The sequence below is a fragment of the Melospiza georgiana genome, chromosome 1, assembly GCF_028018845.1.
Source record: "Melospiza georgiana isolate bMelGeo1 chromosome 1, bMelGeo1.pri, whole genome shotgun sequence".
NCBI classification, from domain to species: Eukaryota; Metazoa; Chordata; class Aves; order Passeriformes; family Passerellidae; genus Melospiza; species Melospiza georgiana.
The window spans coordinates 58,451,135-58,476,919 of NC_080430.1; the positions used below are offsets into that span (position 1 = coordinate 58,451,135).

The 25,785-nt window shown below is 38.3% G+C and overlaps 1 protein-coding gene across 3 annotated transcripts in view; it reads left to right on the forward strand.

The window, feature by feature from the left end:
• ADCY1 (adenylate cyclase 1) overlaps nucleotides 1-25,785 on the forward strand; it is a 162,172-nt gene that overhangs the window by 58,313 nt on the left and 78,074 nt on the right. For all 3 annotated transcript variants that reach the window (XM_058044885.1, XM_058044894.1, XM_058044904.1), the window contains exons 3-4: nucleotides 9,591-9,709; nucleotides 22,930-23,041. In XM_058044885.1, coding sequence (XP_057900868.1) covers nucleotides 9,591-9,709; nucleotides 22,930-23,041 — 231 coding nt within the window. The remainder of the gene's footprint in view (nucleotides 1-9,590; nucleotides 9,710-22,929; nucleotides 23,042-25,785) is intronic.

The following is a 25,785-nucleotide window of genomic DNA, read 5'->3' on the forward strand; positions in this document are numbered from 1 at the left end:
CCCTAAAGAACCTACTTATTAAAATCCTACTGAAGCATGATTGAAACAAAGATATTTGTTAAGCTAACACTGCTGGAGTTGAGAAATGTCCCTGGCAATGTACTGCAGAAATGCTTTTCCTTCTTTCCTGCCAAGCATAAGGAAGCTTCCAAGTTATGCCTTAACTATAAAGGTGCTATTTTGTTCCTCTCTCTCAAGTTCACTTCCAGTAGGAAGATTTCTATTAACTGAAATGAGTATAAACTTTGTCCTGTCAAGTCTCTATAATAATTTTGTAGACCTATTGGATATTGCCAGTGACTTTTCAGAGGGAGTAAATGTTAATGATAAAAGGTGAAAGTAAAAAGACTAGCAGTAGTTTGGATACTGCATGATTTATTCATTGCCTGTTTGTATCTGATATCAACTGTTAGCTAGCCTTTCTGATGATTCGTCTTTATTGATGTATTTCTAAAGCACTCTGATTTAATAGATATGAGGATAACTAGGAAGACAGCTTGTGCTCTTTATGTTTTCAGTTTTCTTGTTTATTCTCATAACCTTTCCCAGCTCTTGTTCCTATTTGAACAAGATTTGTGGAGCTGCTCTCAACTTTGCCTTCTATGAATCTTCTCATTCTTTCAGGAATCACACTTGCCTTTTTAGGATAGTGTCATATACATATTCTTTGATCAGGGAGTACCTGGGGTTTCTTTACATGCAGAGGTTTCCAACTCATTGTTACTGTCCAGTTTTAAAATTATTAGAAATTCTTCTGTCTGAATTAAGGTACAAACAAATGTCAAAGTAAATAGTATGGATTTTATTTGATAGCAAATATGAGAAAGAGAGACACAGAGAGAGAGAGAGAGAGAAAGGAAGACAAAGAAATAGAAAAGAGGTGGGGGGGACAGAAAGAGAATAACAGAGACAGAAAAAAGAAAATACCACCACTCTCTGGATCCCACCATCGTCCCATTGATCCTCTCTAGCTGTTCTTCTTGGTGGTGAAGGTCCCTCTGAAAAGCATAGAATCCGATGAATAAAGATATGCTCAGACCAGGTGGTAATGCCCAGGTGCCTCCCCTCTGTGGGAGGCAGCGTGATGCAGTCTCTTGCAGCAGACTCTGGATATATTGCATCACTTTGCATCATGTACAGTACTGTGGTGCAAGGTCTCAGGAATAAGTCTGGGGAGCACCTTGGGGGAGGGTCTTTGATGAATTGTGACACCCTTCAATTGCCTCTTATGTGAGTGTCTTGTGGATGTGGCCTGTGGGGTTGGAGGTTTCACAGCTGGGCCGATGTGTATAAGGGAGGATGGGTATTCAGTGCCTTCGGAGCAGAGGTTATGCCACACACCTCTTCCTTCACCCTCAGTTGCAGGAGGAGTTAGCAAACCTCTGTGGGCTGTGGTGTCCCCCACCCCAAACTCAAAAAGAGAGATGATTCTCAATGCAGCTGCTGTGTTTGCCTTTCTTGTGGATGTATTCTTCTCCCTCAGCCTGAGATGACTGAGCAGTAGTGTCCCATTTATCTTATCCGGACAGCTTAACTCACAGTCCAAAGTTCCAGTCAGGCATCTTCAAGGAGGGGTGGGCTTCTGTGGTACTAGTTTCTTTATACAGTTTTTGCTATAATAGGAAAAAAGCCTTCATAGCAGTATTTTTATTAACCACTTCAATCCCTTACACTTATTTAGCTTGCGTTTTTGTGGATGGTACCTACAAAGTACAATGTGCTACCAAGGTTTTCTCATTCTTATTATGCTACTTCTTGAATGCTGTCTTGTGGACTTTGTACATTCTAGCAGTTTTATGGTTTACTTATGCCCACTCTGCATCCCAATGTTTCTGCAGCCCGTTGCCTTCCATTTTAGCCAAGACTTCATGTTTTTCTTTCTTTTCCAAGGCCTTACCATCTCCATTGTGACTAACAATGTTCCATGTGGAAAGTACCAATGCCTCATTAAACACTATTGTTCTGGTGACTACTTCCTTTCCATTATTTAAACAAAAATAATCACTTAACCATAGAAAGATGTCAAGTTGATCTGGTATAGGTGTATTCAGACTGAATGCATTGTGCAGTTCATGCAGAGTGTATTGGTCATCTTCCATAACGGTGTTGTTAACCATTCTCTTATTGCTCAAAACCTGTGCATTAGGTATCTAGTCTTTTAGGGATGGTCCTTTATGATTACAGTTGTAGCAATGACTTGCTGATAAATAGGATTTTCCAAGAAATCTCGGGACTGTTCTGAAACATTGCCACCTTGTGGCGTCTGCAAGCTCACTGTCTTTAACGGTGCTACTTCACGTACTTAGATAGAAGAAAGGGCATAGCGTAGCTGAATTTCCAATAATTCACTAATGAAATCTGTTGCCTTTGTTTTCCAACTTGCAAAAATATAAATGAATCCTAATAGTCGTACACAAAATCATTCTTCCATGCATTGCATTAAGCTTCTTTTCACTCTCTTTTTTTTTTGTTTTTCCTTAGAGTGAATTAAAATGGCTCTGAAGTGTAATGTACAGGTGACAGAGATTGTAAACCCACTAAGATGTAGCTTTTAAAATTATACAAAATTGAGCATGGTACCATGGTCATATTAGGTAGCAGGTGGTAATATTTAGGATGTATTTTGGAGTTCCTGCTGACTAACTAGAATCTCAAAATTATATACATGAGTTGACTCTGAAACAGTCTCATTAATGTTTTACATGCATGTCTGATGCTTGTCTTCTCTAGGGAGAAAAGTTTGTGTTAAAATATGATGGTACTTTCCTCTTAAGTATAGCAATGACAAAAGAAGATCTGTGATAGACTGCAAAAATTGTTGGGTTAGATTTCATGTTCCATATTGTAAAGGAATTTTGTAAAGTAGATGCTCAAAATCTCCTTTCTTTTTTGAGCTCCTTTTCCTATTATTTTCATTGTTGGACTGTTACTATAGAAAACAAAAATATTCATGTTTTATCAGCCAAGAAGCAAATATGTAAACCTGGTTTTGTCACATTCATTTTTTTTACTTTCTTCGTTCCTAAAGTTGCTATGAAAATGCAAAAAAAAAGGTAACATGGCATGGGCATGAAGACCGTCCTGAATAACGTGGTTCAGTGCTAGGGAGGGTGAAAAAGGACCAGGATCTGGAGTGCCATGCAGACCTTTTGCTTTCCCAGCACAAAATTGGTAACCTCCAAGTCCCATTTAGAGCAAGTTCCACAAGACAGAGCTCTCTTCCATCCAGGTGTGGGGCTCAGACTCCCTGATGAGTGAAGGCAGTGTCAGCTTGCTGGCTGGAAGGAGCAGTTCAGGAGGAATTTAATGAAGCTGGCTAAAAGAGATGGAGCTCTATGCATTACAGCCCTGCTCTCATGGGATTGAGAAACATGCAAAGTAATACAGTTTTCTACATGGCCCTTCCACAGCCTGCAGCTCTGAGGCAATGCTGCCGGCTGTGGAAGGGCCATGTAGAAAACTGTATTACTTTGCATGTTTCTCAATCCTTCTCAATCCTCAATCCAACAGTTCCCTTGGTTGCTTCTCTCAGCTTGGTTGCTTATCTCAGAAAAAAATGACAGCTGTTTCCTTTGATAAAGTAGTCTGCTCTGACTATAAATAGTATTTCCATTTTGTTTTCTTTATATCTCACATGATAAACTACAGGAATACAACTTAGCATGGGGAAGCACAGCAAGTTTTTTGATAGAAATTTGTGAGAATGCTGGCTAGGAACATTTAAGATATTCATGTGCTTTTGAGCCTTCTTTTCTGATGAAGGGAGTATGGATTCATTTACAGCTTCCTGAAAGAATTCAAAAATGTATCAGAGTCATTTCCCATAATAATGCAAAAAAATCATTTTGTACAATATGAATAACTGCATAATATTTGGACAACTGCATGGAATGATTCTAAAACAAGGTGAAAATTTTAAAGGAATTGGAGTAACTTATAAGTGTTTGGAATGAGAAGTAACGTGAGAAAAGAGTATGATTTTCAAAATGGGAGGGGACAGGCATCTTCTTTTGGAGGCAGGCACGAGAAATGTGTTAAGAATATGTACTGGGGACTCCCATAAAAGCAGAGCTGGGAGGGCAGAACTGGGATGCTGGTCGGAGAGGCATTTTCCAGGGCAGGGATGGGGATAGAAGAGAGAATTGTGGTGAGAAGCCTCCAAACTGGAGAAAGCTGAAGAGAGTGTTGGGGCAGAGTAGAGCATGCAGATGATGGGGATTTTTTCTTCAATAGTGTCTGCTTGCTTCTTTCATCTCCCTTCTCAGAAATGAGAAATCACACAGCCTCTAGAGAGTGCTGAGCCTTGAGCTCCTCTTGTGTTTTAGAAGACCCATTTGTGTGTGATGAGATAGCAAGAAGGCTTCAGGGCTTCCCAGGAGGCTTCAGGCACCTGCCTCTCCTGGTCCTTGTATACCAAAGGAGACACCTGGATACACAGTGGTCAAAGCAGACCTCTGGACATCATCGAGCCCAGCCATTCCTTCAAAGCAGGACTGCCAGTGACACCAGGTCTGGTCAACTGTGACTTTGTCTACTCAAGTCTTGAATAATTCTTAAAGTTTTTTCTTAGGCCCAACCCAAAAAGAAAGTTGTAGTCCAGGGTTATGTACTTGTAAATAGGGTTGAGGATGTTCCAAGCAGTAACATAGGGTATTTTTGTCCATTAACAATGGGAAACACTTTTTTCTTATCCATTTCTCTGCCTTGGCATATTTTCATTCTTTGTCATGTGCATAATGGTACTAGTTGTTGAATAGGGCCAATGTAACACTGAGCAATTCCTAATTCATTTAGTATGCACATTTTGACTTGCCTTGGAGTCAAAATGAATCTTTGTTCCTCCTCTGTCTTCTAGTGATGCTCCATTGCTGGAGAGAGAAATTGGAATGTTTTTCTAAATTGAATATCTTTCTCAAAAATAGCTATCTTTATTAGTAGAGCAGTAATCATTATAATCAGGATGATACCATTGGCAGAGGTAGCTAAATTGGGCATTTGAAATCCCAGAGCAAGACTGGGAATATAAAGTGTTGTGAATGAAGGAGATGTATATCCTCTCTATCATTTTCTTTTTTTAGTGAGATTTCTGCGGGGAATGCAAAATCATTGACTGACAATTACAGTCTCTGAAAGTATTTTTTTTTCAGCATGTGATTTCACTTTAGATCATTTTAATGCTGAGTAAAGATGTACTGCTTGAGAAGAGAGTACCAATCCCTAAAATAGTGTAAGTTGGTTGTGTGGAAAAAAATGTAATGTTCTGAAAACACCTGTAACAATCCTAAAAAAACATTGTGAACTATTGAGAAAGAATAAAATGTAGAAACATCTTGTTTCTACTAGACCTTGTGATTAGGAATATATCACGAGTTGAGGCTACCTCAACAGAAAATAATTTGTGACCAATTAGAAGGTTTGCAACATGAGTGGTGTTTTATTTTGGTAAAAGGTGTTGCTAATTAATTAGTGCTCCCTGTGTTACTCTTTCTATTTTTTCTTGTCATCACCCACCCCTGTTGGAGCCAACAACCACTCAAGCAAGAATGTCACCATAAATGTGAGTGGTCTTCCATTGGTTCTGTCACTTGTTCCATTCAATGCACTATCCTTCACACCTGGTTTTCCTTTTAGCCTGGTTTACAGATTATTTTTATAATCTGATCAGTCATACAAGAGCAAATGAAAAAACTGGACAAAAACTGTAGGACTTGCTGAATAGAGGTCTAGGTAGAGCCCCTTCCCAAACCTACCAACAGCTGTATTTTGTGTACATGAATTCACTCTTGCTGCTCCAAAACTCTGAGTCCTTCAGCATTCCTTAGTCTGACCTGAAGGGCAATACTGCTTTGCCTGATAGATGAGATTTTGCTGTAAATAGGAGAGACTTTTCTTATATTCTTTCTAGAGAGCTGGACGGTCTCTTTCATTTACTTTCAGTGTTTTGATACTCTGCATTGCAAGTTACATTTTCCAGTCTTCCCTTAAGGGACAAATCATGCAGTCATGCTGCTTACAGTCATGCTGCTGCTTCCCTTCTTGATCTGAAAGGTCAGCAGTGGCTGCCTTTTGAGAAAGCCATAACTGCATCTTTCCTCACTTGGTGAGGAATCTAATCTCATCTCCATCTCACTCTCATCTCTAATGAAAAAAGCAAGCCATCATAATATGATAGAGGATTTTCATATGTTGCCTTCAGGTCTTGTTATAGTCAACCTAAGAATCATTATTGTTGTAGCCTCCCTTAATACATCTGACATCTGCACATTGCAATGCAGTCAGGTGCTACATCCTACAGCTCTCCAATGCTGCCTTCACAGTAATGATTCTTATTACTTCTCTGGATTGCATGTTATTTTTCATGCACTGCAGACATCTGTGAGCTTTTTATTCACGTACTGTAATTGTGTTTGCAGGCCATAGAAGAGCTATTCAGTTAGCACTGCTCTCTGGAGGAGTCTGTCAGTATAATTTTTGTTTGCTTTTTTGTCTGTCAAAATTTGACTTTCTAGGAAACAGAAGTCTAAACCCAGTCTCTCCTTAACACTTTTGGATTTTACTAATCCGTTTCAGCAAAATGGTGAAGAACTCGTTTAATGTGTTTACTGCAAGAGAAGCTCCAGAGAACATTTAGTCCTTATCAGACCTTGAAAAATTTCTTATCCAGAGTAATACTTATGAAATTCCAGCATCATTTTGCAGTCTTAAGCATCAGAGAATATAACCATCTGTCCAAATTCCTCTCTTTCATGTGCTCTTTATTGCCTGAGAGGTGGTCATCTCCTTTTATAACCTCAGTTTATTTCTCTTAACACAGTAAATCAACTTTAGGATACAAGTTGCAGTCAACAGAGCTTCATAAGATCCACTATGGACAAAATACTTGTTTTGGATTGTAACTCAAAATTTGTGTTACCCAAATACAATTCTGCTGCAGAAATATAAATTTACTTAATTAAATCAGCATAAAACTTAGAATGAATAACCATTTTTTAGTGATGTGAAATGCTTTGGTTAATTAGAAATGGCTATACGTGTAAGTATCAACAAATATTGAAATCCATAATATTCTTTGCCATATTCTTGGTGTACATTGTTACGAATGTAGAGGAGAGCTTAAGTAAGTCCTGCCTTAGACTCAGATTTCTGGCAGTAGCTCTGTTGGGAGTAGCCTGCAGCTCAGATCACTCACTCACAAGTTTTTAATAATGGTTGGTTACATCTATTACAAAATTATTTATTTAATTAACATTTATTTATTTATTTAACACAAATTTAACAGACATAAAACTTTAACAGATGACATACTACACAGGATGAACAAAAGAAACACTGCTACCAGATAACCACAGTGCACAACTGAAGTACCTAATATTACAACTGGCAAAGAAATAGCATAGATCAGATTCCATGTAGCTTACCATCCAGTTGCTGATGGGGCACACATAGGATCCTTCCTCTCAATTCCCAGGAATGTAACTGCAGAACTTGCATCCAAACTTGTGGAAGTCCTGCACATTTCCAGGGTGTGTGTCAGACGCTTCTACCTCCATGAAAATTTGTATAGCTTTTATAGTTAGCAAAGTAATGTGTCTCAAAGTTGGGAATTCCTAGCTCATCTCCCTACATCTCACTCTCAAGACAAGGTATTTATTGTCAGCTGGGGATCTCACCTCCCTGGTGCCAGAGATAACTCACTGCTCGACATCTGTGCAGCCTGGGTTATGTCACCAATTCTTGTGAGGGAAAGAATGTCCGGAGCTATGCACCAGCTGATGGACATAACAGATAAGCTCTTCTGTGGCAGGAAGGAATGTTCTGCTACATATATATAAGAAGAGTAGGAAATAGCGTTAGCTAACAGTCCTTAGCCTCAAGACAATGTGACCACCACAAACACGACAGAACTTTAGTCCAAAGTTCACCAGAGAAGTTCTGCAAAGTTTAACTTCTTACTTTTTTCAATGTGTCTTCCAGAAGAAACTGTTAAGATAAAAAAACATTTGAATAAACTTTGAGTATTATTTAATGGCTTTATCTGGTGAATGTGGGCATGTTAGCAACATAATAGCACTTGCTGATACCCTCTTCTCAGTGTTAATTTTTGCTCCTTATTTATTTAATATTGATTAAAGAAAAGGAGGATGAGGTTCCGCCAAAATATGCACTTCTGTGACATCTTGTAGCTGCCATTACAGTGGCTCTTGACAGTCAGATAACAGAATCACAGAAGTTTTGAGGCAGTAAGGGCACTCTGGAAGTCGTGTAGCCCGACCACCTGGGTTTCCAGGATGAGATCCTTCATCACTTTCAGGACCCAAGGTGAAACTGACTGCCCTGCAGTTCCCTGCATCCTCCTTCTTGTCTAGAGAAGTGACATTTTCTTTCTGCAGTATTGCATCACTTCTCCCAGTCACCATGTTTGACTGTTAGGAGTGACTTTATAGTAGCATCTGACAGCTCACTCAGCGAGCTTGTGAATGTATCCTGTCAGGGCCTATGGACTTACATCTATCCAGTTTACTTAGTTATTCACTGACCTAATCCTTTTCCATCAAAGGTACACCTTCCTTGCTCCTAGCCTCATCCCTTGTTGTCTGGAACCCAAGATTCCTGATTCAGATCAGATATGGTTATGTGAATTTGTTCAGACTGTTGCGATGGCTGAAACTAGCAGGTCTGATGGACAAACTTGGAAATGCATTTTAAATGGCAAGCATTTTCTGGGTGAAAATACAATGAATGAATGTGTGCATGTAGGTAGGTATCTTGAGTAGGTATCTATGGACCCCTTACAACACCTAAGAAGGAGCAGTTGCAGATTTTCCAGATGGTACCCGTGAATAGGTCAGAATATGTGGAAAAACTACATGGGCTTTTATAGCCAACACTGACAAGATCCATAATATTAAAGACTCCTTTTATGCAGGTCAGTGACCCCAGCTAAAATTTCTCTGTGAGTATAGCAAGAAGATGTGTTTAGCCAGGGTTTTGTACTGATGCAGTTCATTAAAGACATTGCCACACTGGCTAAGATGCCATTAAAACGGTGCTTACTGTTCCACTGAATTTGACAGTGGATAAATCCATCATCTACTCTCACTGCTTAATAACCAGCTGTCATAGTCCTTGTAATGTAACACTTTCATTATATCCACGAAGAAAAAGAACACACAAAAAGATAGCAAATGATCCTGGGAAGTCTTTCTCAGACAGATAAATGCTGCTAAGAATAAAGTAAGCTGCTATTATTAGAACTGTAATGTAAATAAAAAATATGGACAATTATATGCTCTTGAGGCTGGCTTTTTTGGTTTGCTTTTTCTGGTTTGTTGTGGGGGTTTGTTTTTTGGTTTTGGGGTTTTTTTTTTTGGTGTGGTTTTTTAATTTTTTTTTTTTTTTTAGTGTAGAAGACTTAAAAGAAGACACCCACACAGTTTGCAGGAGTTAGAGAGAAATGGTTGATATTATTTATGCAGCAGACATTTTAAGAAAGCAGATTAAGAGAAGATTGTCCGGTTTGCTAGTTTAAAACTTAGAAAAATGGTCACACACTATACCACAAAACTGTTGTTGCTTATATTTTCTTCTAGGAACGTCTCTTGATGAGCCTTTTGCCCAGGAATGTTGCAATGGAAATGAAGGAAGACTTCCTGAAGCCACCTGAAAGGATTTTCCACAAGATTTACATTCAAAGGCATGACAATGTTAGGTAGGATTGATGCAGCCCATGAAATAAACTAAAGAACTAGGAATATGTTGTGCAAGGACAGTGATGTATAATTGCACTCAAGTTTCAGAGGTAAAAAACCAAGCAATAAAGTGAAGATTTATCATTTATACAGAGTAGAAGAATGGGTGCACTAGGAAGATTTAATCTTCTCAGGAGATAAGCCTGAATCAATAAATGTCTTAGAATAGTAGTGCTGGGAGACTGACAGCTTTTTCCAAATGACTGATCATTGGTTTTGTACTGTATTATGTTTTGGGTGAGCAGGAGTATTTGTTCTGCATGCTAGTTTTTGCACATTTATATTTTTTTGATAGTAAGATTAATTACTTTTAAATTAATAGATTTTCCTGGGTAATAGCATGGAAACACAGAAAGAAAGCATTGTGCAAGCATAAAGAAATGTGTATTTATCCACATCACATGAGGGTTACCCCCCAGAGATTATTGACTAAGGCTCAGTTCTACTTCTTGCTCTTGTTCAGTAGTTGTGGGCAAGTGCTGTCATACTGCTTTTTCTTGAAGTGCATTCTTAGTTTTTATTCTTCTTTGCCTCCATAACAAATTCCTTAAAGAACTTGTCTGTGTTTTATCACACTACTGCCAAGTGCCTTGCTTCCACATCAAAAACAGCAAAAAAGTTCAGTTGGTGTCACCCTTTTGCTAAACAAGGTGCAGTGTCAGTAAATGATGCCACAGAGCTGCCTTGATTTGCATGGTGTACTCATGGAGCAAAAGAGTAAATTTCAGCACCTTCTCATCTCTCTCCTCCACTGCTAAGTTTCTTCTCTCAAGATTTAGTCTACCTCCCATTGAGCTGGCTTTGATATATGCAAGGAACGCTTCCTAGTGACTAAGTTGTTGCAACTAAAAGCATTTCTGTCACTAAGGCAATCAGAGGTGTCTGTGATGGGATCAGAAGACTGCCAAATTAGGTCAGTTTTATGCTGTAAAATTTAATATAACTGAATTAAAAATTAGTAGTTTACTTCATGTTAATGGTTAAATTTTGCATAATATTAATCTCATCAGTTTGCTTACAAAACTTGGTCTTTAACAATCATTTAAAATTGGTTCTAAGTGTGCACTACTCCAAAGCTGATGCTGAAAATTATGATGTTGTTTACAGTATCTGATAGTTCTCAATTGTCAAAGTCTAACTTGATATCTCCTGAAGGACACATTCATAATCTAAATGAGCTGTCTCACTTCTTCACTTTCCTTTGTTTATGTCACATGATTTCATTCTATTGCACTCCTCGCCAACACCGTTTGCACTTTTTTCATTTTCTTGCTAGTCTTCCGTCTTTGAATGATAACTGTATATTTGAAGTTAACTTTTCTAATCAAGTCTCATGTATGCCAGGTTTTGATGCTTGGATATCTGCTACTTTGACCCTTTGGTGATCATAATCCTTAATATACTTATAAAACTTGTTTTTAAAAATTATGTCCTCACAGTCCTATAAAACACATGTATGTTACTATTGGTTGCCCTTGTATTCAGGGTCGAGGTAAGACTGATAATTATATCATGATTAGTATATTTATATCTTGTATGTGTCACAAATCTCTGCATTCATTACACTGTTTAGAGTCATCTTAGAAAGCATTACTTTGCAGATTATAGTGCTTCTGAGTCCTCTCTTTTGCCAAGATCTTTTTGAAATGCAACCTCAGGAGTAGTCTTTTTTCCTACATGATGTTTTTTTCACATAACTGCTAAAATTTTTGTGGTTTATTCAGTCCTTTGGTGTGGAGTTCATGAAAGTTTTTGAATCAAAACACCCTGTCTGGAGAGGTGAATTAATTCTCTGACATTAAGAAGGTACTTTTGGGGCAAATGAAGACCAAGTAAGATGGGGTCATTTTAATGTCACAGGTAAGATCCTGAGGGAAGAGAACTGAAAATAGCAGACCTCCCTTCACCATCTGTTTTGCCTTTTATTTCAATAATGAAACTAAAATTATAATAATGATTAAAAAATGGGGTGATATTGTGTCCAATAAATATCCAGCAATCTGTGTCTAGCACATCCCAGCAGGCCAGAGTTTTACCCCAGAAGTTTTGTGACTGAGTTTGTCTGAAGGATGAAGGAGAACTCCCAGCAGGTGCCACCCTGACATCAGTGTGAAGAACAGCACTACAGCATCCCTTTGGCTAGGCTGCTGGTGGTTAGTGCAATAGTAAGTGCTTGCTTTACTTTCTTAAGGAGATGAAAACAACTTTTTTTTTCTTCTGGGTAGTGACAGTTCAGCCAAACAGTTCAGGTAAACCTGAGAGATCATTCCTATATTCTTATGAATTGTCCTCTTCACATCAAGTGTTCTGTAAAGTGCTGCTATTAAAACAAACCAACAAAAAGTCCCACTATAATTCTATATTCCGGGGGTTTTTAACTCCAAAGCTACACAGTGGAAAATAGAAAACAAGCTGCACTTTTCCTTTTGCAATGCTTTCTTTTTCTCCCTGCAAATACCTGGTAGTATCAGAGCACTGTTCTTCAGAAAACAGTCTGAAGGAAGCAGGCATGCAATTAGTGGATTACATGATTTTTCCATTCCTTTTCTGTTGAAAAACCAACAGCAAAAACAATACCTTCATAAATATCAGAAAGCATCTCTTTCATTCTTCTAAATAGCTGCATGAAAAAGAGGGCAAAGAATATTTAATCTTACCTGTGTAAAAAAGACATTGATACAGCTACTTTCTTTACCTCCTCCCAGAAAAGCATGTTACAGTGGAGACACACATACCTCTGTAAGAAGTGAATGATGGACTAGGGAAAAGTTATTTCAGATAATGATGGCAACTGCCCTGGTTTATAAATTAGTTGGTGAATATTTTATCAACTACCCGATAGCTGTTGAATGACTGCCTGCAACTCACTGTGCTCTGGAGGGGAATGTGTCATGCTTTGATCAGCTCTTCCAGCTCTACACTACATTTGCTACCTTGTAAAGTTCTTGAACAGAATTGCTGTGCGGTAAGAAATAAGAGCATGTGTTTTAAATGGAGACCAATAACCTAATGCAAATGCACTCTGCAAAACCAGATATGCAAATACACATCTGATATAGCATTATCCCAGTGAGGAAAATAAACTCAACAATCAGAAAAATAAAATAATTACAACGAATAAAATATCTGTGGTTTATCAGAAGGAAATAATCTGTATACAGTCCACAAGCTGTTCCAGTACACAGGCTACAGTACAAGTGGTTTTTTACTGGGGTAGTCCCAGACAAGGACACCATGAAAGATGTGGGAACCAGATGTCAAGTTACACGTAAAGGCTACCCAACAGACCAGCTCTTCAGTGGTGCTCAGAAATATGTTTTGTAACACGGAGACATGCTTTTTCTAAGATTAGGTTAAGAAATTTAAGATTCTTGTTTCCTTCTTGCCTTATTCTTACAGGGCTGAGAAATTTACAGATCACATATGTAGGTGCAGTGTCCACTGTAAAAACTCACTAGTCCTGACTGAATGTCTCCGTGGACCCATAATTCCCTGAAAATTATGAAAATTTCAAATTGAGTTTCAGCTCAAATATATGCCCTGTATGGAAACCTTTGGAAACTCTTTTGGAATGGATGCTAGATATTCATGAAACTGTTCCAACTCATGGATTAATAAGGATATGGCTGGCTTCCTATATTAACACACAACTTCTTGCTTCATTCTATGACTCAAACAATGGTGAAGAGATAAAAAGAAAGTGAACATTGAACAGCTAAAAATTTCTTGGGCCTCAGGTACAGCAGTTTCATTTAGCCTTATTTTTACAAGCATGAAATAGAACTGGATGCTTTGTAAGAAGAGATATTAATTTTAGGAAACACACTGCCTGATTTCAAAGCTACTAATAAAAACATTCCTTGTGGCATTTTAGAGGTTCTTGAGAATCAGTCTGAAGCCAGAACACAATCTGCAGATATTTATGAGGAAATATTTGTGGTCCATCCTGTCTTTTAGAAAACATCAGACCATAAATAACTTTTTAATTTAACTTAACCATTCCAACATTTTAAAAAGGTGTGATTGTGATGCCTGTGGACAGACTTCTGTATTTAGTCTTTCTGAACTTGTAGAACTTCACAGTGAACTAGTTTTTGTGAATTATTATTATGTAAAAAACACAGCCTCCCTTTGTTTGTTTTTTTTTTACAGCCCTCTTTAATTTTAGAGAGCACTTTTTTCTTAAATATTGAAGTGGATCACACATAAAATTATTAATAAACTTCCTTTATGTTTCACCTTTGAGGCAAAAGGAGTCCTACAGGTTACCTTCTGAGGTGCCATGTGCCATTAAAATACAATTTTTACTGTAAGTTGTACTTTAATTAAACAAATGGCCCAAATGAAAATAAAAAACAGGGCATGCAACCCCTCTTTATTTTGTAGAGTACTTGTTTATATAAGTGGCTCCATTGAAAACAGCAGGACTATTCAAGTGCACAAAGCACATGAATGAATACTGTTGAAACTGAACATTTACTACCTACAAGCTGTCAAATCTCTTTTGTAACTTGGCAGGACTTCTCCTGAATGCCCCATATAGTGGCATACAAAAGAGTTGCTTTGTCAATACTCACACTTGGGAAACAGCTTAAACCTTTTAAACCAAGCTGCAGGCTTTCTGCACTCAATTCTAGCAGGTGCAGCTGTTTCCTGCTGTGGGCTGCAGTCACTGTTCAGGTGCTGGCTATGCCTGCCTGCAGGGATCATGGTGAGAGAAAACAGGAATACAGAAGGTCCTGGAGTAATAACTCTGGGCTTGTTAACACAGAAACGTTTCAGATTGTCAAAGAGTATGAGATAATGATGTATGTAACTCATATGCCAGTGCTGAACCAGTTTGTCTCTGTGACAGAGGAGAGAAATGTCTGTTTATACTGTTTCCTTACCTGAACTTGCTCACTGTACTGCTGCTTGGCTTTTTTTCAGAATTTATATAATAGAACAGGTTAGAAAGAGCTGTTGGTGTTTCAAACAAATAGTCCAGGTAACTTTGAAAAAGAAGTCCTCAGGAAACTTCCATTAAACATTGGAATCAAGAAATCATGGAATGGTTTGTGTAGGACGGAGCCTTTAAAGATCATCCAGTCCAGTCTCTGTGCCTGAGTCAGGTTCATCTTTCACTGCATAAGGTTGCTCAAAAGCCTGACTGGCCCAAGCTTGAATTTTTCCAGAGATGAGGCATCCACAGCTTCTCTATGAAACCTGTTCCACCTTCCTAGTGAAGAATTTCTTCCTTGTATCTATTCTAAATCTACCCAGTTTTAGTTTAAAACCATTCCCATTTGTCTTACCAGCAGACATCCTGATAAAAAGTCCATCTCCAGCTCTGTTGTATACCCCCTTTAGGCTCTGGAAGGCTCGTATGTCTCCTTGGAGCCCTCTCTCCTCCAGGGTGAACAGCCACACTCTGACCAGTCCATGTGTTTCCTGTGCTGAAAATTCAGCTGAAGTCTCATGAGAGAACAGAACCACCTCCCTCCACCTGCTGACCGCATTTCCTTTACTGTGTAACAGGATACATTTGGCTTTTTGGGCCACAAGCGTACAGGGCTGACACATGTCCAATATTTCATCCACCAGTACCACCAAGCCCTCCTTAGCAGTGCTGGTCTTAATCTACTAATGCCTCAATTTGTATCCATGTTTGGGATTGCCCCAACCCAGGTGTAGGACCTTGCTCATAACCTTGTTGAACTTCATGGGGCTGGCACAGGCCCACCTCTCTGGCCCATCCTGCGCCTTTGGATGGCATCCCTGCCCTCCAATGTTATCAACCACACCACACAGCTAGGTGTCATTCACGAACTTGTAGATGGTGCACTAACTCCCTGTCTGTGTCATTAACAAGTAAAGAGTGGAATGAACAGTCAAAAGAAAAGCACTGCGTTTCAATGATTACAAATCTATATTTACAAATTATCTATCATATGTGCCTTGTTGCAGTAGTCTGTGGGGAATGCAGTCATACAAAATTTATGTCAATTTTAATTTAGTTTATGTTTTAGTTAGTTTATATGTGTTTTCTGTGTGTAGTGTTTAGCAGGAGCCCTTCATTGGTAACTGTAGATGTAATTCTTTGTAACACTTTACTTGAAGGAACTATCATTACAGTATTCTTTTAAAAGATTTATGTTTTCAGAAATCTAGATGCATTTCATTAAGAAGGAAGGAAGTATCATAAGATCAGAGGGACAGGCACATTGCAACAAGAAATGTTCTACAGCAAACTAAACTCATCTGAAGAAATTTATTTGTGAAATTGTTGACTTTTGCAGTTCCATAATTCCCTTCTTCAGATTATGCATATTTTGAAATGTTTGGGTTATAATTATTTTAAGATTATTTTGTTTTATTGATAACTAGAACAAGCTATTTGTATATAAAATGTTATTCATGAAAAAAATGGGTTGTTTTGTGAAAAATAAACAAATTTTCCTATGAAATGTAGAAGGTGGCTATGTTAAAACAGGCCACATTTTTAGTGGGGAGAATTTCAGCTACACTCTAGGTATCAATTAAAAATTGATTTAAAAAATCATAACTAAATACAATCACACAAATAAAACCTAAAAACTCCAGTAGTTTTACGCTTCTTTTACTAGATGAGAGTAAGAGCAGTAAGACTGGAGAGTAAATGTCTTGCTATGGTTGTGCAGAAGAAGAAAGACAATACTAATCCATGTGTAGCCAAATCAACAAGTGGTTATTGAGGTTGTCCATGAGCGGGTGTTAGAGGAGAAATGGATATTTAAAGTCACTGAAAGAGTAACCATTTTACCTTGAGAGAAAGTGAAAAAAGTATGCCTTGCATCTCAAATAAAGCAAACAGAAGGAAATATTTCTAACTAGCCTTGTTCTGCTGCTCTCTTGCATTTCAGTAACACTCAGTATATATTCTCTCAGTTTTTGTAAGCAAGCAGGCAGCAGTAGGAGCAAGCAAGCCTCTAACTCAAGACAGCACTGCTCCTAAAACACAATGGCATCACACAGATTTTAAAATCAAGTTCACTGCAGAAATTTGAGAAAGCTCTGCTCAAGACTGCTTGTTTTTTCCCTTAGGATATATTAGAATATTATTGTGTTGTTGCAACTTACAATTGCTAACAACTTGTCTGTCTAAAAACCAAAGTGATTTCAGTTTTTACCAGATTAGCCAAACTTCCTAACCCTGCGAATTTACTGATAAGATTCTGGTAGGATTGGTAAGTCATGGTTTTGCTTACTCAGACCATGAGACTCAGTTTGCCAGGCCTGGTTTACTAAGGGATTTTAGGGCTCATCTGACAAAGAGATAAACTATCTTGGGTCAGGCACTTGTCAGACTAGTGCAGGGAGATTTAAATCAGATTAGTCAGGGGACGGGGGCACCTATCCCTTCCAGTCCTGACATTTCAGGTGTCAACACCTCTAATGGATGCCTGGAACAGTGCAAAGGCATTCCAGATACTCCAGCCAGTGAGTCAACTTTATCTAGGTACTGGCTCAGACAACACTATACAAATGCAAGTAGTATGGCAAAAAAAACAAGAGGAACTATAGATGTGCATAGGCCTGTGTGGATATGATACCATGGCCATGATGGAGACGTGGTGGGATGGTTCCTACGATTGGAGCTTTTAAATGGAAGGTTTTAGGCTTTTTAGCAAAGACAGGCAAGGGACACGGGAAGGGGATGTAGCCTCCGTGTCAATAACCAGCTGGAGTGTATGGAACTCCATGGAAGGATAAGGATCTCTCCTAGAAGAGCTTGTTGGTGAAGAGTAGAGGGAGGGCAAGGACAGGGCATGTTACAGGAGGGTCTGCTACAGGCCACCCAATCAGGAGGATGGTGTGGATGAAGCCCTCCATAGGCAGACAGAAGTGGTCTCAAGCCCTGGTCCTAATGGGGGGTTTCAACCACTGTGATATCTGTTGGAAAGACAGCACAGCAGGGCATAATCCCTCACATGTGTCAACTGCAATTTCTGTACACAAGCAGTTGAAGAGAGGCAGCAAGAAGGTGCTGTACTGGACCTTGTGCTTACCAAGAGGGAGGAGCTGGTGGGGAACGCAGTGCTCCAAGGCAGCCTTGGCTACAGTGATCACAACATAGGGGGATTCAAGAATCTCAAGGCAGTGAGGAGGGTACACTGCAAGTTCACTTCCCTGGCAGACTTTGGCCTCTTCAAGGACCTGTTGAGTACAGCCCCATGGGATAAAGCCCTCGATGGCAAAAGGTCACAAGAATGCTGGCTGAATTTAAAGGATCACCTCTTCCAAGCTCAGGAAGAATTCATCCAACAAGGAGAAAATCAGGCAAAAATGCTAGGAGACCATCATGGATGGATCAGGAGCTGCTGAGAGAACATAGAGCAAAAAAAGAATCTTTCAGGAAGAGGAAATGAGGATAGATGGCCTGGGAAGGAAACAGAGGAATTGTACAGGAAGTTAGGGAAAAGGTTAGGGAAGCCAAGCCCAGATAGAATTGAGTCTGGCCATGGATATTAAGGACAACAGAAAGGTTATATAGAAGGATATAATATATCCTTCTATAGATATATTGCAAGCAAAAGAAAGACTAGGGATAACTTTGACTCTCACCAATAGGAAATAGAAGACCTGGCTACCCTGGAAAAAGTTCTCTTTTCTCAGCTAGGCTGAGGTTCTCAACAACTTCTACACCTCGTTCTTCAACAGCAAGTGCCCCAGCCAAGCCTCCCTGGTGAAAAAAGACAAATACAGGGACTGAGAGAATGAGCACCTTGAGCCCACTGCAGGAGAGGATCAGGTTCAAGACCATCTAAGGAGCTTGAATGTGCACAAGTGCATGGAACCTGAGTAGATTCATCTGTGAGCTCTGAGGGAAGGGGCAGATAGCAGCTAAGCCACTATCTATCATATTTGAAAAGTCATGTCAGTGAGGTGAAGTGAGCGAGTCCGTAATGACTGGAAATAGGGAAATATAACCCTGATTTTTAGAAAGGGGAAAGCAGAAAATATGGAGACCTATAGTCTAGTCAGTCCCATCTCTGTGCCATGCAAGATCATGGAGCATTGCTGAGCCCTATGTTGTGAGGCAGCACCAGCTGCAGCACTGTAAGAGCTACCTAGCCGTCCTAATCAACACCTTCACATTGCTTGTAAGGAAGAGCAGTGCTTGAATCATGTGCAAATTATGGTGCTGAGTGAGCAGAGGCAACATTTTTTCTTTGTTTCCCATTTCTTTTAATTTTCATTTCTCTTCTTTCATTGATAGTTGTAGTTTAAAGGAGATGGGTTTTTTTGATTTTTCACCAAAGTGCCCAATAGTATTATTAATTCTGTAGAATCAAATTGTTTAATTGTGTGGAATGAAAGAAGGGAGAGTTTCATCCCTGTTTGATCATTAAGAGAAACAATTTTTAATTGGTAGCTTCTCACTTCTTGTTTCTATATATGCCAGCATTTAAATTAAAAAAAAAAAAATACTTGGCAATCATTATGAAGTGTTCCTTTGTATACAATACAATTATGAGGAATCTTTCATGCATAAATATTTTACTCTAATTTAATCCTCTCTGAGGATGTGAACCTCTATAGCAATTTCAGATTAAGTTACTGTGAAGCAAGACTACTTTGCTCTTGAATGAGTATATCTGGAGGAGTGATTAATGTGCTTTAACACTGATGTCACTCCTGATGTAGCTGCTTTGTTTTAACTTTTCTGAGTATGTTAGACATGGCCTAAATTTAAAGCTTTCAGTATTTTTGTGTGAATAATATACCCAAAATAGAGGAAAGGGAATTTCAGTGCCAATGTGGAGACTTAGACTTTGAGAATATTTGAATACATTTGGCCGTGGAAACAGTTCAGGTTTATGACTGGAATTCTGGCACTGTATATCTTATAATTTCTCTCTTTAGTACCATTATCATTTCATGGCCATAACAAGAATTCAAATCTCATTTCTGTTGTCATTCCCTATGACTGACTTTGCCATCTCCTCATAAAGGACTTCTTGACCTTTACTTCCCAAAAAACTGAGCAGAACATAAGGGGAAAAAAATTTATTGCATCAGTTGGCTAATTTGACTCCCCGTCACCCCAAGATGCTACTCTAATTTTTTTCAGATGTAGTACAATGAGAGTGTGTGTTGGTGCTGCCCCACAATACTTGTAGTACAAGTAGTATGGGAAGAGGCTACAGATGGGTGAAGAGTTAGAGGAGATGATATTGGTCAGTTGACCAGCTAAAATAAAATTAATCAGCTATTGAGTTTCAATGCCATTTTTTTTGAATAGTAGAGCTCTGTGTGTGTCCTCTCCTCAGCAATGCCACCCCTGAGAATAGACCATGGAAGCAGCAGACTTGCAGTGCCAGTTGCACTTTGGGGAGGGAAATCTCCTGCTCCTCCACTGGCTGTTTCCTACCACTGTTACTGCAAAATCAGGTCTAGTTGCTGGCATTTCAGCCTACTTTCAAACAAAGTGCAGCAGTTACTATGATTGTAAGATTTCATGGTGGCAAAAAGGAGGAGATTTTTCATTAATAAAAGGCAGAACTTCTATTCACAGCATTTCCCCATCTGTGCCATGTCCAGACATGAGAGTTATACTTTGCATATTTTAAGAATATTGTATTAAAAAAGTTGGGAATTTAGTAAAAAAAAAAAAAAAGTGTAATAATGATCATATTACCTAACCTATTCCATAAGTTTTAAAATGTATACATGTAGTTAACTACCATATTAAAAAGTTTACAAGCATAATTGAACATCGGTCTCTCAGCATACAATAATTACTTATTTTTACCTAGATTTTCAATGGCCTGTTCAGTTCTGTATTGTGGGTGCTTTTACGGACTTCACATTTTTGTACAATGACCAGTGTTTTGAATCAAGTGCTGAGGACTAAGTACTCTTTAAACGTTTAAAGGATTAGCAAGGATCTCATACTGACCTACTAAGGTACCCATATGTGAAACATCTTTCTTCTTAACTGAATGATTACGTAGGAACCTGTTTCCAATTCTCTGTGTTTCACTAATAAAGAGGTTTTGATATTTGTGTACATGTTAGCATTGTGATGGTTGCTCTGTTACCTGTTGAGACATAGTTTTCACAAACACAGGACATCTCTGGTTTGTATGTGTTTAGATGTTCCTCATTGCTTTAGAACTTGGTAATGAGATAACATCGTTATTACCTTAAAGGCCTAATCCCCTCCCAACTCCATGGGTTTTTTTTTTTTTGCAAATGGACATTGTTGGTGCTGCTGGAAATACTACTGTTACTCTATGTGTGGTTAGACAGTGAAAAAAAGCGGACTGCCATATTTAAAATGGAAATAGAAAAGTAAAATCAATCAAAATGTAAAATGTGTAGAATAGATGAGATGTAAAATGGCAGGGAGGCTATCAGAGGCTATTATTATAAAGTAACATCCACACTCCCCTTCCATACTGATAGTATTGAATTAAAACCAGGAAACTACATGATATACTGGAGTGCAACAATTTTAGGGGTTTTTTTCCTCTGTGTCTTTTTAAACTTTTTAAGTTCTGATGTGAATTTAGGCCATAAAGAAAAACAACCATAAAGCAAAATGTATGAAAGACTGATGCACATTTGAGTGCTTTTGAAAATCTTCAAGGAATTTAGGTAGCTTTGAATTTCCAGAAAGACCTGGGGCTATCAAACAACAAGGACGTCAATAAAGAATTAATAGGATAAGTAGATCTTTCAGGGCAAATATGCAGGTGTTAATGAACTCTCTTAATGTATTTTATTTTACCCATTACTTGACTGGTTCACTTTTATGATAGCAGAGACAGGAATCATAAATAAATGCTGACTTTTTTATTGTAAGAGGCCTTTTTGTTATGTTTAAACAGCATGGGAATGGAACAACTATTTTTTCCTTGAACCAGGGCCATCTTGAGCAACGTTCTCATAAGGCATTCTCCAAGGAGTACTGAGTGAAGACACTGCCTCAAGGATTAGAATGACAACATAAAGGGTTTCTTTGTAGACCAAAGTCATTGCACTTTGGATGAGTTGGTTTTGTGCTGGGATATGCTACTTATCTGCTGTGGTGGACAAGGGATTTAAACCACTGGTTTAAATTAAACTATAGAAGTAGGGTGGGAGTCAGGAGTTGTATTTGCCATTTTTGTAACATATTAGGAGTGTTGAGACTTGCTTATGAAGAATGGAAAACAGTAGACTTATTAGGCCTACTTTTCTAGTATTGCTTTTTTATCTTAAGACTGAAGCTTTGCTGAGGTGAATGGGAGTACATAATATTTAATTCAGCATATAGTTAGCAAACTAAGTTCTACACTACATCAATTACAGCTAGGCTATAAATAATGATGTGGTTTATTAGTGCTTTCATAAATTACTTGACATTTCTAGTCTGGATGTTGGAGATAAATTCAGTATGCTCCTGCAGCTGATCCTGTGCTTCTACAAATGCAAGGAATCTAAAGATTTGAAAGGTTCACAGCACCATACTCTCTTGAGTTTTGTGATTTACACATTTTGTGATTTATTCTCACAGTCACAATGGTACCTGCACTTATTTTAATTATCTCACTTGATGAACACTGACTAGCAGGGATTGTTAAAGCAGATTAAACTGTTGGGCATTAAAACCTTGCTAATACTGGATAAAGCCAGACACTTACCTGAGCCAGGCAGCACAGTGAAGAGAATGGATTCTAGCTCCTCACAGGAAGTTACTGCATCATCACAGACCACAGGGCCACATCACAGAGCTACTGCACCGAAGTTATTAACCCCTGTCTGTCAGTACATAGTAAACCTCATGCAAAGTTTATCTGTTTGGCTATGGAACTCTAGCAGTGTAAATCTGTCTCTGAAACCAATTTAGCTGAGGAGATCCTAGCTGCAAAGAGAATAAATTGTTCATCATCTTCCTAGAGTATTCATTGGGCACTCTATGAATGAAGTGCTTTGCCTCATCTGCCAGGTAGGTATGGAGCAATTGAAAGTGTCTGAGAGTTCTCTAAAACAGTTGACAGCACCAGACTAATGCCTATTTTTCTGAATATTTTCCATTTTTTTTTTTACAACTAGCACTTTGTTGATAATATTTCAGGAGTTTGTACTGTGGGTTACATTTGTGCTGTGAAAGAGAGTAACAAGAATGTGAAGATCTCTACTGATTTGTCCATGTCTCTTTACTTCTTTACAGTATTTTATTTGCAGACATTGTGGGGTTCACTAGTTTGGCATCACAGTGTACTGCCCAAGAGCTGGTGAAGCTGCTGAATGAACTTTTTGGAAAATTTGATGAATTAGCTACAGTAAGTACCACCCTGTTATTTCAATTTAATTTGCATTTCCTTCTGAAAAATGATTCATGAGTTATTCATGTTAGAAATCTGTAATAGACTGATTTGGCCCCACATGTCATGAATTTCTAAAGCTTCAATCTTTTTTTAATATTCTAGAGAAAAAACAATCTCTTTTAATGGTTTAGGAAAGAAATGTAAGTGCTATTTTTAAATATACTTTTCTTCCCCCTTCATCAGTGTTCTTCATTGGTTTTGTTTGTACAAAACAGAGAAATTTTTTTCAGTATTTACGATTTTATTCTTCATCAAAAAAATCAGAACAATGGAAAGTATGAATATTGGCAGTATGGCATAAAACTTTCTGTGATAATAGGAAGCTGGAGAGTAAAATTCATTCTTCACAGAGAGCACTCCTTAAAACAGAAATGATGGTAGCTTTTCAGAGAGGTTATTGTAGGCAAAATAGGATAGATATAATAAATTGATGCCTATGTTTTTGTTGTTGCACTTATATTGTGCTAGATTCCCCAAGGAAGAGAAAATGAGAGAAATGTTCCTTGCCTATAACTCCAAGAAACCTGATTTGACAAGAACCATTGGATGGGAAATGAGAGAAATTGCTGTGCCAGAAAAAGTCACACATCTTGTTTCAAATTATGTTTAGCAAGATGTTGAAAATACGTCTTCCCCTGAACAAATCAGAACTTCATCAAATGTATCTTATTTGCCAGCTGTCCTTAAAACCTTCATTGCTGAGAAGTTACTCTTCCACATAAATTATACTCCTCTACTGTCTAGCTGTTTTGTCTTCAGACTCCATGCAGCAGCCTAAAAAAAGATTTGTTTAGGTCCTCGACATAAATAGCATCCACATTTTTTCAGTCCAAACTCACTTTTCCTTGATGCAGTCTTTCACATGAGAGATCTAAAGCATGTGGACATTTTGCATCTAAATCTCCCTCTTTATAAACAGCTCTCAAGAACCCCTAGGAGAAAGAAAGCTTCTGCTCCACAACTCCTAGGGTTGAGAAAGACCCTTAGCTAAGGGTCTTATTCATAGTTAAATGGGTTATCCTTTGATCGAGTGCTATGTTCTGATTTGCACTAGATGTTCAAGTCTAGTGTTCTCTTTCCAAGTCTGGTGTTCCCTTTTTTCCAAGAAAAGCAGAAGATTAACTTAGATGCTTAGAAGAGATGCAATGGAATTCTAGGGGGTTTAGACATGAATTTTTGTAACCAATTCATTACTGCAACTTCTGGCAGTATGCCATAGAGAGCACAGGTCCTCAGCCCAGAGTACTTCATAGATATTGCCTTAGAAATAAAAATGATCTTCCATTCAGATAGTCATTTGCAAGAGCTTAGATGGTTTAAGTTCTAAAATCCCTCTTACTTTGATTGCATTTTAATTATATGTCAACCAAACACCTAATAAGCTCATTTAAAACTTACCATGCTGTCATTTGTGGAGTCTTTATAGCCATGAAATATGGAGCCATGTAACAAAAGGGAAGTGCTGTAATATAACACAAGATCACATGTGTGCACACAGAAATACATAAGCCTAAGATATGTCATGGCCCTGAAGCCAGGGAAATGCCTTACCATGGTTGCTCCCTTAGCCATGGCCGTGTGCTGCCAGTGAAGCTGTCAGTGACACCAGAAGGCAGGTGCCAGGCAGATGCCAGCCTTTGGTGCAAGGTCAGTTGTTGGTCATGGAGGAAGCAGTTTGGAGATTGCAGAAGAGCAAAAAAACCTTAGTTTTTCTGTTCAGCCTGCAAGGATTCTTTTTCAAATCTACAGGAAAAAATCTCGCGGTTTCTTTCAGCTATGTGAGGAAGATTTGCTACTTACGAATACTTCTAGTTTAGACTGTTCTTCACTGAGGTGTGGTTAAGAACAGACATACAAGCTTTCCTTATCACCTTGTGATGTGATTAAGGGAGACTTGTAGTTGTGTCTTGTGCAGTCAGAGAAATGTGCTGAGAAATACAGGTTTTCAGAAGGATTCTCTTGGTTAAAGCAGCTTCTAGGTATTCATTATTAGGTCAAAAGAGAGAACTGGGCTGATTTTAAAACTGCTGTGCTTTTGTATTCAGAATGATTAAGGAGGAAATTGCAGAGACTTTAAAGAAGATAGTGATAGGTTGGGTCCCTGTGATTACTAAAATGCAATCTGTGAGTGTGCCTGTTGTGTGCTGCTGTTCGTGTGCTGCTGTTCCTTGGGAAGCAATGCCACCTGGAAGGTGAGGTGCAGTTTATGACTATCTTTCTTGAAAAAATTTGTCTTTCTTAAAAATATAAAGAATTTTAAAAGAATCCCCCTTACCACTGTGGAAAGTGTACTAAGACAGCATATATTTGCTGGGAGCCTCAAGATGAATCTTGACATTTTGACACATGGACACATTGTAGAAATAGTCTTTGCTTTTTGACAGTATAGTTCTGCTAAAATTTGTCTTTCTTGCATTTGGAAGCTGGTTTATGCTTTTTATATTAGTTATTTCTCTCTTTCCATGTGCTATTTCTTTGGATGTTTTTTGGTGTGTAGTTTTTGGGGATTTTTTGGGCTTTTTTGTAAGGCACATAGTTTTGCTCTCTTTGAAATGCTACCTTTTTTTTTTTTTTAATCACAATAGCTTCAGATATAGTTACAACTCATGATAGGGAGTTCTGAAAGCGAACCTTAGGTTTCAATATAAAGTCATTCAATTCCTTTGAAAATGTACTTTAGCATTCTGTTAATAGAGAGG